This window comes from Oncorhynchus kisutch, linkage group LG29 (assembly GCF_002021735.2).
Source record: "Oncorhynchus kisutch isolate 150728-3 linkage group LG29, Okis_V2, whole genome shotgun sequence".
NCBI lineage: Eukaryota > Metazoa > Chordata > Actinopteri > Salmoniformes > Salmonidae > Oncorhynchus > Oncorhynchus kisutch.
This window is the reverse complement of record NC_034202.2, coordinates 6399200-6414359: the sequence shown is the minus strand read 5'-3', so window position 1 is coordinate 6414359 and position 15160 is coordinate 6399200. Positions and strand designations below refer to the sequence as shown.

The 15160-nt window shown below is 41.6% G+C and overlaps 1 protein-coding gene across 1 annotated transcript in view; it reads right to left on the bottom strand.

Annotated features, from left to right (window-relative positions):
* The window catches only part of LOC109874091 (phosphatidylinositol 3-kinase regulatory subunit alpha), a 47742-nt gene extending 40821 nt beyond the window's left edge, over positions 1–6921 (bottom strand). Inside the window, exons 1-2 of the mRNA XM_031808693.1 lie at positions 6593–6921; positions 5018–5657 (exon numbers count right to left, since the gene is read on the bottom strand). Coding sequence (XP_031664553.1) covers positions 5018–5348 — 331 coding nt within the window. The 5' untranslated portion in view covers positions 5349–5657; positions 6593–6921. The remainder of the gene's footprint in view (positions 1–5017; positions 5658–6592) is intronic.
* Between the last annotated feature and the right edge of the window lie 8239 nt (positions 6922–15160).

The window sequence follows — 15160 nt, the reverse complement described above, 5'->3', positions numbered from 1 at the left end:
AACTCAAGATGTCTTATCATAGCTAACACCCCATTCTTTCTGCAGACAGAATGTTATATAAGATATAAATATTTAACCTCAAAGTCTAGGCCGTTGGCGTGGTTCTACTCAGCTAACATGGAATTATTTTAAGATGGTCATACCATGGATCACGTAGCTATTTGATTTTGACATATAAGACCCCTTTAGGTATAAAATATATATACAGTCCATTCAGAAAGTATTCGGACAACTTGACTTTTACCATATTTTGTAACATTACAGCCTTATTCTAAAAATGAATAAATAGTTTCCCCCCTCAATCTACACAATATCCCATAATGACAGAGTGAAATCCGTTTTCAAATGTACAAATAAATATAAAACAAAAATACCCCATTTACGTCAGTATTCAGACCCTTTGCTATGAGACTCTACATTTACGTCAGTATTCAGACCCTTTGCTATGAGACTCTACATTTACGTCAGTATTCAGACCCGTTGCTATGAGACTCTACATTTACGTCAGTATTCAGACCCTTTGCTATGAGACTCTACATTTACGTCAGTATTCAGACCCTTTGCTATGAGACTCTACATTTACATCAGTATTCAGACCCTTTGCTATGAGACTCTACATTTACGTCAGTATTCAGACCCTTTGCTATGAGACTCTACATTTACGTCAGTATTCAGACCCTTTGCTATGAGACTCTACATTTACGTCAGTATTCAGCCCCTTTGCTATGAGACTCTACATTTACGTCAGTATTCAGACCCTTTGCTATGAGACTCTACATTTACATCAGTATTCAGACCCTTTGCTATGAGACTCTACATTTACGTCAGTATTCAGACCCTTTGCTATGAGACTCTACATTTACATCAGTATTCAGACCCTTTGCTATGAGACTCTACATTTACGTCAGTATTCAGACCCTTTGCTATGAGACTCTACATTTACGTCAGTATTCAGACCCTTTGCTATGAGACTCTACATTTACGTCAGTATTCAGACCCTTTGCTATGAGACTCTACATTTACGTCAGTATTCAGACCCTTTGCTATGAGACTCTACATTTACGTCAGTATTCAGACCCTTTGCTATGAGACTCTACATTTACGTCAGTATTCAGACCCTTTGCTATGAGACTCTACATTTACATCAGTATTCAGACCCTTTGCTATGAGACTCTACATTTACGTCAGTATTCAGACCCTTTGCTATGAGACTCTACATTTACGTCAGTATTCAGACCCTTTGCTATGAGACTCTACATTTACGTCAGTATTCAGACCCTTTGCTATGAGACTCTACATTTACGTCAGTATTCAGACCCTTTGCTATGAGACTCTACATTTACGTCAGTATTCAGACCCTTTGCTATGAGACTCTACATTTACGTCAGTATTCAGACCCTTTGCTATGAGACTCTACATTTACGTCAGTATTCAGACCCTTTGCTATGAGACTCTACATTTACGTCAGTATTCAGACCCTTTGCTATGAGACTCTACATTTACGTCAGTATTCAGACCCTTTGCTATGAGACTCTACATTTACATCAGTATTCAGACCCTTTGCTATGAGACTCTACATTTACGTCAGTATTCAGACCCTTTGCTATGAGACTCTACATTTACGTCAGTATTCAGACCCTTTGCTATGAGACTCTACATTTACATCAGTATTCAGACCCTTTGCTATGAGACTCTACATTTACGTCAGTATTCAGACCCTTTGCTATGAGACTCTACATTTACGTCAGTATTCAGACCCTTTGCTATGAGACTCTACATTTACGTCAGTATTCAGACCCTTTGCTATGAGACTCTACATTTACGTCAGTATTCAGACCCTTTGCTATGAGACTCTACATTTACGTCAGTATTCAGACCCTTTGCTATGAGACTCTACATTTACGTCAGTATTCAGACCCTTTGCTATGAGACTCTACATTTACGTCAGTATTCAGACCCTTTGCTATGAGACTCTACATTTACGTCAGTATTCAGACCCTTTGCTATGAGACTCTACATTTACGTCAGTATTCAGACCCTTTGCTATGAGACTCTACATTTACGTCAGTATTCAGACCCTTTGCTATGAGACTCTACATTTACGTCAGTATTCAGACCCTTTGCTATGAGACTCTACATTTACATCAGTATTCAGACCCTTTGCTATGAGACTCTACATTTACGTCAGTATTCAGACCCTTTGCTATGAGACTCTACATTTACATCAGTATTCAGACCCTTTGCTATGAGACTCTACATTTACGTCAGTATTCAGACCCTTTGCTATGAGACTCTACATTTACATCAGTATTCAGACCCTTTGCTATGAGACTCTACATTTACGTCAGTATTCAGACCCTTTGCTATGAGACTCTACATTTACGTCAGTATTCAGACCCTTTGCTATGAGACTCTACATTTACGTCAGTATTCAGACCCTTTGCTATGAGACTCTACATTTACGTCAGTATTCAGACCCTTTGCTATGAGACTCTACATTTACGTCAGTATTCAGACCCTTTGCTATGAGACTCTACATTTACGTCAGTATTCAGACCCTTTGCTATGAGACTCTACATTTACATCAGTATTCAGACCCTTTGCTATGAGACTCTACATTTACGTCAGTATTCAGACCCTTTGCTATGAGACTCTACATTTACGTCAGTATTCAGACCCTTTGCTATGAGACTCTACATTTACGTCAGTATTCAGACCCTTTGCTATGAGACTCTACATTTACGTCAGTATTCAGACCCTTTGCTATGAGACTCTACATTTACGTCAGTATTCAGACCCTTTGCTATGAGACTCTACATTTACGTCAGTATTCAGACCCTTTGCTATGAGACTCTACATTTACATCAGTATTCAGACCCTTTGCTATGAGACTCTACATTTACGTCAGTATTCAGACCCTTTGCTATGAGACTCTACATTTACATCAGTATTCAGACCCTTTGCTATGAGACTCTACATTTACATCAGTATTCAGACCCTTTGCTATGAGACTCAAAATTGAGTGCAGATGCATCCTGTTTCCATTGACCATTCTTGAGATGTTGCTACAACTTGATTGGAGTCCACCTGTGGTAAATTCAATTGATTGGACATGATTTGGAAAGGCACACCTGTCTACATAAGGTCCCACAGTTGACAGTGTGTGTCAGAGCAAAAACCAGGCAACGACGTCGAAGGAATTATCCGTTGAGCTCCAAGACAGGATTGTGTCGAGGCACAGATCTGGGGAAAGGTCCCAAAAACATTTCTGCACCATTGAAGGTCAGAGAACCCATTGGCCACCATAGTTCTCAAATGGAATAAGTTAGGAACCACCAAGACTCTTCCTAGAGCTGGCCGCCCGGCCAAACTGAGCAATCGGGGGAGAAGAGCTTTGGGGTCACTCTGACAGAGCTCTAGGGTTCCACTGTGGAGATGGTTGTCCTCCTGGAAGGTTCTCCCATCTCTTCAACACTCCACCAATCAGGCCTTTATGGTAGTGGCCAGATGGAAGACACTCCTCAGTAAAAAAAGCACATGACAGCTCATTTGGGAGTTTAGCCAAAAGGCACCTAAAGGACTCTCAAACCATGAGAAACAAGATTATCTGGTCTGATGAAACCAAGATTCAACTATTTGGCCAAAATGCCAAGTGTCACATATGGAGGAAACCTGGCACCATTCCTACGGTGAAGCATGGTGGTGGCAGCATCATGCTGTGGGATTTTTTTTTCAGTGCAGGGACTGGGAGACTAGTCAGGATCGAGGGAAAGATGAATGGAGCAAAGTACAGAGAGATCCTTGATGAAAAACTACTACAGAGCGCTCAGGATCTCAGGCTGGGGCGAAGGTTCGCCTTCCAACGACACTAAGCAAACAGTCAAGACAATGCAGTAGTGGCTTTCAGATAAGTCTCGGGAATGTCTGAGAGTGGTCCAGCCAGAGCCCAATCAAAAATCTCTGGAGAGACCTGAAAATAGCTGTGCAGCGACGCTCTCTATCCAACCTGACAGAGCTTGAGAGGATCTGCAGAGAAGAATGGGAGAAACTCCCCCAAATACAGGTGTGCCAAGCTTGTAGCGTCATACCCAAGAAGACAAGGCTGTAATCGCTGACAAAGGTGCTTCAACAAAGTACTGAGTAAAAGGTCTGAATACTTATGTAAAAGGTTGTTGTATCGGCACGTGACAAATACAATGTTATTTAAAAATACACATTTTTATAACTTTGCCAAAATTTCTAGAAACCTGTTTTTTCTTTGTCATTATGGGGTATTGTGTGTAAGGGGGGGGGGGGGGTTGAACAATTTAATCAGTTTTAGAATAAGGCTATAACATAACAAAATGTGGAAAAGGTCAAGGGGTCTGAATACTTTCCTAATGCACTGTATACCACTGAGGCATGATTGAACACTCAATTTAGGGGTAGGGTATTCACAAAGCAGCCTACCATCTGGATTTGCTTTGTGGGTGAAAAAGTATCTTAGATTAAATCTAACAAAAGGGTTTGTAAGGGGTGATGTATCTAAAACTCATTGGTCATGTTACCAAGAGATTAGTCTGTATGAAAGATGAACCATTCCACCACCGCAGGGTTTACATGTCAGCTTGGCTGCAAACCAATGGTGGATTAGTCTTTGGAATGTCATTGTGTTTCAGCAACTGGCTGTCAATGCAGGAGAAAAGTTTGGCTTAACTGCGTGGGGCCTACTCAATCAAAAACCTGTGGGTGTGGGGGGCATGTAAAAATGTTTAAATATACTTTAAAAAATACCCATGCGGTTTGAAATTGTTTAATAGCTTTTTTTTTTACACTGAACATCGTTTTGTTTAGTACTGTACAAACAAACACAACTGCATCCCAATACACTGCATCCCAATACACTGCATCCCAATACACTGCATCCCAATACACTGCATCCCAATACACTGCATCCCAATACACTGCATCCCAATGCCTGGTACCAGAAACATGGTATTGGGGTTTGGTTGAAGAAGGCAGACTGTTAATAACTCACCTTGTTCATCACCAGAGTCAGCCTTGGAAGAGCCCGGGGCCATGGGTAAGGGTCTGGGGGGTCTCGGCTTGGGAGTGGGAGGAGAGATCCTCTTCTTCCCAATGAACTCCACATATGTCCCAGGGAAGTCCCCCTTTTCCTGAGTGGTTTCATTAAAGCCAGGCAGCCAGCCAATGTCCTCGGGCCTTTCCTCCAGGCCGTCGCTGTACCCGAGAGCCCCCAGGGCCCCTTTGGTCACTGTTAAGATGTCCCCCACATGGAGGTTAATGTCCTCCTCTCTCTCCTTCTTGTAGTCGTAAAGTGCCCTGTACTGATATCCTTCCGCAGCCATCGTGATTACTTTTTTTCCACAGGGCTGTTATTTCTTTAGAAAATAAACACTGTGTGAATAACTTGTTCAGGCAGGTCCCACCAATTGGTTACTCTTCTTGTTTTTCTGAGAATGCTCAATTAATACAAACACACTTCGGGCCAAAAAAGAAAAACACAACACGTATTGAACGTTCTAGTCCTCTGGGTGATTATGTTTTTTTAAAACTTGTCTTTAGGTCATTCTCAAAAGCACCCCTGTGGTGCCTCTGGCAGTGTGTTTCCATCAGTATATGGCCTGCAGCAGTAGCCTTGAGAATGTCCCTCTGACCTGCAATACAGAGCAGAAGAAGCCATTTGCAACATGTTGCGTAAGACAATAGTTTATTATCAAGTACAGATGAGTGGTGGTGGCTACATTTACAAGAAAGGAACCAGCAACAATACTGTCATATGGTGGTTTCCTCACTAGTGCCAATATGATTAGTTCTGCTGAATAAACCCAATATTCAAACAAACAGTGGTTGAATGAGCACCAAAATATAAGTTATAAACCAACTAATTAAAAGGTTTACGTTTACCTAATGTCTGAGATGGAACGCAAACAGACAAAAAACATTTTGGTCATGCTTTTCATCCATGATGAATGCCAATAAAACACGATATCGTACGCACCAGTCACGTAGCTACAATGTGACTCTACAACAAGCAATACAAATTCAGCTTTGGTAAACTAGCAAGCTAATTAACGTTATATCGTTGCACTCTATAGCAGCATAGTAGTAGCTAGTTACTGTAACTACCTAACGCCAAGTAGTGCTAGCTTTACCACAGACAATGGGCTTTAGGCTCAAATGACGCCTGGCATGTTGACAGCTAATTGGCAAATTAACATTAAGTAATCTGAAGTGTTCAAGTTATGTCTAACATTGTTAGACCTGATGAGTAACGACGTTTTGCATGAATAACGTGACATTTAATTATTACTAACGTCAGCTAGCTGTGTTGCATGGCAGACGACGAGCAATCGAAATGTCTAACGTTAACTCAACTTGCTAGCTATCTAACTTAAACTACTTTCTTTAACAATATAACGTTATACGCTAAGCCAATATTAAATACACATAATTCGTTGCAAGTAAAGCGATACGATAATGCTGACGGTAGCACAGTATTTAGCCTGTATGCATAGCTAACGTGCTAGCCTACATCATGGCTAGCTAGCTAAACATACTAAGCACACAGCTTGAGAGGAGGACGACTCACATGCATGAAGAGTGCCCAGGTTGAGGCGAATCGGATGAATCCTCCTTCCTTCCCGTGTGCCCACACAATTATACTCCTATCCCCAAAATATACCTCGTTACGTTAGCCAGACAAAGCCAAAAAGGCTCTGGAAGTACCGATAAAGTTGTCGATCAATCGACAAAATTAATCCATGACTTAAAAGGTGGGTTTTAATATTCTTTGCTATAGCTCCGATTTGTACTCTATCGATATACGAGAGCAAGTTCACGTACAAATTTCATCGAGGTTCCGTGCTTTTCCGAGAGGCATGTCAGTGGCGTGACCATAGTGGTGAGTAGGAGGAGTATTCTTCTTCTTCGGTGGGGTTTAACGGCAGTTGGCATCCAATATCCATTACCGCCCCCAACTGGACTATAGTATAAATTCATTATACTTTGCGATACAAAATGGGAAAGGGGAAAAGGAAAAAACACCCTTCCAAGCTACATTCATTAAAATCAGTGGTGTGTATTCGTGGATGCCAAGGGAAGCCAGACTTCCCCAAAAAATGGACAAAAATACATAAATACAAAATACATATAAAATAATATCTTAATAATAATATATTTCGTCTCTGTGTTTTCCTTCAATTATCAAGAGACTGAATGTATCTCACTGGAGAAACATCAGAGTGAGTGAAACAGCACGCCCCCCCCATTTAAAAAAAAATAAATTTAAAATAAATTTAAAAATAAACAGTGTCAAGGGAAGCCAGTTTGGATTTGGCTTCACACCAATCACATAACATCAAGCCAAACATCATTGACAGACAAAAACTTAAATTGTTGCATCTCGTTGTGTCGTTGTCCTCCGGTGACTAGCTAGCTAAAATTGTCCCTTTCCAAAATTAGCCATGGAAGGAGATAGAGATTTAGACTTGTGGTTTTACTTAATTTTCCTTGCTGGACAATGATTACAATGGCGGTTCTGATAAAACCATAAATTCATACATTGTGCATCTGGCCTGGGAGGATGGAGTTTCAATATGTAGCTAGATGTAGTAGGCTAATGTTACCTAGCTGGCCTGGTGCATCTTTTCCCATGAAAGGAAGTTAGGCTATCAAGCAAGCATTTTAGCCAGGTTGCCTAGGACAACATAATCTAAACGCGTGAACCATTTCGTCAACATGATAGATAAGAGGACGGCATTGGCATTTCTCTACAAGTAGGATGAGTCAACATGTTTTTATTTCTACACACACACACACACACACACACACACACACACACACACACACACACACACACACACACACACACACACACACACACACACACACACACACACACACACACACATAATACATTGACAAGTAAGCATAGGGGATGTGATGATGTTGAAATGGTGCTGGACTAGTGGACTAGCTCCTGTTTTTTTTGCGATTTGGGGCAACTCTCCGGTGTTCTAAATCAATAGTGGTTTAGTAGTCCGAAAATGTTGAAAACATTAACTTGATTGACCATGCTTTAGGTCATTTAACTGTTTGCTACGTACAATATGCTTTGTGGACTCCACTGGACAGAGGTTGCTTTCCGGTTTTGTGATGAAACAAAGGTGTGTTTGAATTTATTCTGCCACTGTGTCTTCTTATTATGTCGTCCTTTAGGCCTATATATCACAGTGGCAAGGCATATGAACTAACAGGCTATAGAGCAAACAACGCAATCATTTATTATCATAACACATATTGTAGGTTCTAATATGGCTTTATTTTTCTGGCTTGGCTTCGTCAGTGATTTAACCCACGCACCACTACTGCTAAAAACTCACTACCCCATTCCATTACTTTGACCCTATCTGCTCCTGCGCTCCTGCACCGTCCTGGGAGAATGGGATACCACACTCAACACACCCTGTAACTCTTTCAAAGCCAAATCTCATACCCCCAAGTACTTCTCTGCAGCATCCACCACAACATATATTTTATGTGATTCATGTTCCATTTCTGCGGTACAGTTGATAACCATGGCTATGAACATTAAGAAGCCAACCTTACTGAAACATACTGTCTCACTTTTTGGCTTTTCCCTTACTGCTGGCACAGATCTACTTCCCACAGGTATCCTCTTAGGACGCCTCACCCTTGACCAATCCTCCTCTACTTTCTTCACTGCCTCAGCATATGACGCCTTTTGCACTACTCTGACTCTGGCATCCTCAACCTGCCTCACTCACACCAGACACTTCCAATCCCCAACAACATGGGTACCCCTACATTTGACACACACAACTTTTTCCACCGAAACTACATAATCCTCTGTCCCAAGCCCTTCTGCACACTTCCCACATCTTGGAAACTCCCTCCTACACATTGCTGCCACATGACCATACACGTGGCAACTGAAACACCTCAGTGGATTCGGCACAAAAGCTCAAAAAGGATAACTGATATATCCTAACATGACTTTGTCGGGAAAAGACTCTGACTCAAAACTCAAAAGGACAGACTGTGAGGAGGAGTCTACCGTGTCTGGAAGCAACTTCACACCATTTTTTCTGTATTCGGGTGATTTGTAGGGGTCCAGATTTTCCAGCTGACTGGATTTGGGAGTAGGACAAATGGGGAAGGCTTGGGCGAGTTGCTGTGGGGGGTGCAGTGCTGACGGGGGTAGGGATAGCCAGGTGGAAAGCATCGCCAGCCATAGAAAAATGCTTCTTGAAATTCTCAAATATAGTGGATTTATCGGTGGTGACAGTGTTTCCTATCCTCAGTGCAGTGGGCAGCTGGGAGGAGGTGTTCTTATTCTCCATGGACTTTACAGTGTTTCCTATCCTCAGTGCAGTGGGCAGCTGGGAGGAGGTGTTCTTATTGTCCATGGACTTTACAGTGTTTCCTATCCTCAGTGCAGTGGGCAGCTGGGAGGAGGTGTTCTTATTGTCCATGGACTTTACAGTGTTTCCTATCCTCAGTGCAGTGGGCAGCTGGGAGGAGGTGTTCTTATTGTCCATGGACTTTACAGTGTTTCCTATCCTCAGTGCAGTGGGCAGCTGGGAGGAGGTGTTCTTATTCTCCATGGACTTTACACTGTCCCAGAACTTTTTTAAGTTAGTGTTGCAGGAAGCAAATTTCTGCTTGAAAAAGCTAGCCTTGGCTTTTCTAACTGCCTGTGTATAATGGTTTCTAGCTTCCCTGAACAGCTGCATATCACGGGGGCTGTTCGATGCTAATGCAGAACGCCATAGGATGTTTTTGTGTTGGTTAAGGGCAGTCAGGTCTGGAGAGAACCAAGGGCTATATCTGTTCCGGGTTCTACATTTCTTGAATGGGGCATGCTTATTTAAGATGGTGAGGAAGGCTTTTTTTATTTTTATAACTAGGCATCCTCTACTGACGGGATGAGATCAATATCCTTCCAGGATACCCCGGCCAGGTCGATTAGAAAGGCCTGCTCGCTGAAGTGTTTCAGGGAGCGTTTGACAGTGATGAGTGGAGGTTGTTTGACCGCTGACCCATTACGGATGCAGGCAATGAGGCAGTGATCGCTGAGATCTTGATTGAAAACAAAAGAGGTGTATTTAGAGGGTAAGTTGGTTAGGATGATATCTATGAGGATGCCCGTGTTTACGGCTTTGGGGTGGTGCCTGGTAGGTTCATTGATCATTTGTGTGAGATTGAGGGCATCAAGCTTAGATTGTAGGATGGCTGGGGTGTTAAGCATGTTCCAGTTTAGGTTGTTTAGCAGCACGAAGATTGATGGGGGACAATCAGTTCCCATATGGTGTCCAGAGCACAGCTGCGGGCAGAGTGTGGTCTATAGCAGGCGGCAATGGTGAGAGACTGGTTGTTAGAGAGGTGGATTTTTAAAAGTAGAAGTTCAAATTGTTTGGGTACAGACCTGTTTTAATGTTTATGACACAGTCTTGTACCCTTAACCTCTTTTAAACTGACTGACTATCGTATTTATTACTTATAATGACTAATCCAGGAATGTCACAAAGGAATTGACACGATAAAACTCAAGAAAATAGCAACCCTAGAGAGCGCAGTTACTACAATTGTCATGTGTGCGCCCTCTCCGGCCTCTAGGTCACCAGGCTGCTCTTTATGGCGCACACCTGTCTCCATCGTTACGCGCATTAGCTCATAATGACACTCACCTGGACTCCTTCACCTCCTTGATCACCTGCCCTGTATAAGTCACTCCCCTTTGGGGGGGGGGGGGGGGTTTCCCAGTCGTCATTGTTTCTGTTCCTGTTTCATGTCAGTGCGATGTTTGTTACGCGTTTCATTTATTAATTACATTTACTCACTCCCTGAACTTGCTTCCCGACTATCAGAGTGCAGCTTTACAACAGAGCATTGGGCCAGTAACCGAAAGGTTGCTGGATCGAATCCCTGAGCTGACAAGGTAAAAAGCTGTCATTCTGCCCCTGAACAAGACTGTTCCCCGGTAGGCTGTCATTGTAAGCAATAATTTTTTTCTTAACTGGCTTGCCTAGTTAAATATATTTTTTAAATTAAATGCAATGAATGTCTAAATGATTTCTGGACAAAAATGGTCCATGGAGGTCCTCCTCATCCCCCAATAATAATTGTAATGCCGCATTCAAAACAACTGGGAACTCGGAGCTAGTAAATCTTAGACTTCAGTGCCTTTGCAGACACTTTTTTTTTGGAACAGTCATTCAACTCGGAATTCCATGTTGAGAACTTGGGTATCTTTCTAGAGCTGCAACGTTCCGACCTGAAGATAACTGAATTCATGATTTGACCTGTTTTTTTTCCAAGTTCCCAGTTGTCTTGAAAGCACCATCATTCCTAACTCTATTGGCGTGACACTGGCACGTCAATCAAAACCTGCATCATTAAACCAAAGACTTCCTGCTCCCCCTGGGTAACATACAAAGAGCTTGGACTGTGAGTGGTTATTGAGATTGTACCTTTGCAGGCAAGGATAACCGCCATAAGAGATGTACATAACTTAATGTGAACAGGTTAACGTTTCTTACTATCTAGTGTCATATTGTCTGTCCATGACACTATAGACCCAAATAATGAATGAGAATACCTGGTAATGTTTATTTTCTGATTATTTGGCTTTCTGCGTTGTAATAATTTTACAGTGATAATCATTTGTTTTCAAATAAGTTGCCTAGAGGCTACTTAATTGGTCCCAGCCCGCAGAAGAGAACTAGCTACATTATGGTATGAAAACCACTCCCATTGTAGCTGAAGCATAGGAGTACCAAAGAGGTCCATGGAAACTTTGTTTCAAAACTCTGCGCAGTGCTGTGAAGCACATTAGGGCTACATGATTATCCTATTTACCACATACTGTACATATTTGTTTTTATGTATTTTTCTAAATCCTATTGAGATTAAATATATTTTACAAGGTTGTCCCAAGAAGGCAGCAACTTCGGGAAGTGAAGTGACATCTAGTTTTGAAGAGGATTTTTTTCTGAGGGGGGGGGGGGGGGGGGGGGGGGATCTCCTATACCTTTACACTGAAATACATACATGTGTTAAGCTCAATTCAAAAGGTCACTTTATCCTCCTAGTACACATTTAATTGCTCAAAATTTCATTAAACCTAAGTGGTCTCATCCTAATTTATGGGCATGCATTCATGTTTTATTTTCCCAAGAAATGGGAGAGGCTTCTGGAGAACTAGAGATAAATCATTAATTGAATTTATTGTAAAAAAAAAATAAAAAGCATCATAGAACCATCTATGTTTACAACATACCAACAGAGGGGACTTTCCAGAGCCCTTCTCTTGCTGCTTTCTCCAAACGATGAAGAGCTTTTGAGGGAATGTTCTTGAAAATGTAGGATTTAATGCACTTTAATTGTGTCACACTATATTCATCAGAATGATTCGATTTCATGGAAATCTAAAGGACCACAAATTCAATCATAAGAGCTGGGCTGCTGCCTGCACGATTCATAACGGAGCCTTTCATAAACAGGAACGCACTTAATTATATTCATCCACATCTGTAGCATTTGAATAGGCTATATTGTGAATACATAGTCTCCCCTATTCATTGATGCACTTCATAACACTGATATAGCAGCCTAACAAAGGTTATAATCACAGATTGTTCATCAGAAATGGAGAATTCCTGTGTCATAGCCTAATAAAATGCAACTTGCTACTGAAAAAGGGAGTTTCTCCTTCAGATACAGTGTTCATCAAATTAACAAACAAGGAAAACTCCAAGGTGCTAGCTACCTAAATGTATTCAATGGTACATTAATTGAAAAGCAGCAGAGCCCCTACTTCAATTCCATTCTTCCCAATCAGTCAGTTTCCAATATGAAGTTCGCAGGAATCTTTCAGAGTACACAATCCCAGGCGTATGACTGTGGGTGGCCTAATTATGTGGGGGGGGGGGCTGGTCCGGTAGAAATCCCATGGCAAGTATAGGCCTACTGTCCAGGAAGCACTAAAGGAGCTGTAAGCAGCTTTGTGCATGAATAGGCCCCTAAAGAAGAGGAGACGTAGTAAACACAAGACTGGTCATAATATCAGCCAAGGAATGGTGGAGCCTATGTTGAAATTGCAATTAGGAATGCTTGGAAGGTTTAAGGACAACATTTCACTCTTCTTCCCAAAGCACAGGGTTTGTGGAAATGAAAAGGTTTTTTCAAGGTTTATCGTATGAACCTTGTTCAAACCTTCTTGACTTACTGTGTGTGATTGTTGTAAATTGGTGTATTTTACTGGAATCATCTCTGGAGGTTCACTCGTATCTTATTTATCCATAACAATCATGGCTCTTGATCAATGCCTTTGCCATTTGCAATCCAAGTCATCTCAAATTTCCTCTTAGTTATTTCATGAGATTGATCGGGGTCCATTTTTTTATTTAATTTATTTATCCGTTATTTTACCAGGTTAATTGACTGAGAACACGTTCTCATTTGCAGCAATGGCCTGGGGAATAGTTACAGGGGAGAGGAGGGGGATGAATGAGCCAATTGTAAACGGGGGATTATTAGGTGACCGTGATGGTTTGAGGGCCAGATTGGGAATTTAGCCAGGACTCTTACTCTTACGATAAGTGCCATGGGATCTTTGATGATCTCAGAGAGTCAGGACACCCATTTAACGTACCATCCGTAAGACAGCACCCGACAGCATCACTGCCCTGGGGCATTGGGATATTTGTGTAGACCAGAGGAAAGAGTGCCTCCTACAGGCCCTCCAACACCACTTCCAGCAGCATCTGGTCTCCCATCCAGGAACTGACCAGGACCAACCCTGCTTAGCTTCAGAAGCAAGCCAGCAGTAGTATGCAGGTACTTACAAATTCATAACATAAAGTACAAATTGGAATTTGTAACATATCATACAAATTGCAATTATATATATATTTACATATATGTATCTAACATATCATACGAATGGATGACGTTGTGCACAATTTTCGGGCCCCCGTTTTGCCTCGTGAGCCCATACTTTCAAAACTACTGTCTGAAATGATACAAAACCTTTATAACGCATCTTTAACTCTATGATCCAAATATACAAATATTGAATTAAATGATTACACAATGTACATAATATTTATCTAATATCTAATATTTCCTCCCCTTTCTGAGATGAACAGGGAATACACAGTAGAGAAGCACAGATAGGACTTGGAGTTCTGTTGCCGACGATGATGGAAGATTATATTTGAACCACAAGACCATATAATCCCTACATACATCTGGTCTCCCATCCAGGAACTGACCAGGACCAACCCTGCTTAGCTTCAGAAGCAAGCCAGCAGCATCTGGTCTCCCATCCAGGAACTGACCAGGACCAACCCTGCTTAGCTTCAGAAGCAAGCCAGCAGCATCTGGTCTCCCATCCAGGAACTGACCAGGACCAACCCTGCTTAGCTTCAGAAGCAAGCCAGCAGCATCTGGTCTCCCATCCAGGAACTGACCAGGACCAACCCTGCTTAGCTTCAGAAGCAAGCCAGCAGCATCTGGTCTCCCATCCAGGAACTGACCAGGACCAACCCTGCTTAGCTTCAGAAGCAAGCCAGCAGTGGTATGCAGGGACTTACAAATTCATAACATAAAGTACAAATTGGAATTATATATATATTTACATATATGTATCTAACATATCATACGAATGGATGACGTTGTGCACAATTTTCGGGCCCCCGTTTTGCCTCGTGAGCCCATACTTTCAAAACTACTGTCTGAAATGATACACCATACACCAAATAATACAAAACCTTTATAACGCATCTTTAACTCTATGATCCAAATATACAAATATTGAATTAAATGATTACACAATGTACATACAGTCATACCAAATCTAATATTTCCTCCCCTTTCTGAGATGAACAGGGAATACACAGTAGAGAAGCACAGATAGGACTTGGAGTTCTGTTGCCGACGATGATGGAAAATTATATTTGAACCACAAGACCATATAATCCCTACATTCACCCACCCATGATTAACCAATGGATCACGCAGGCTCTGGCCTGGCTATCCATCGGCTATTATATTATATTATTATTATTATTATATACTGTATGTTCTATTACCTGTTCCATAACAGAACATTATTATAATAATAATGATACTG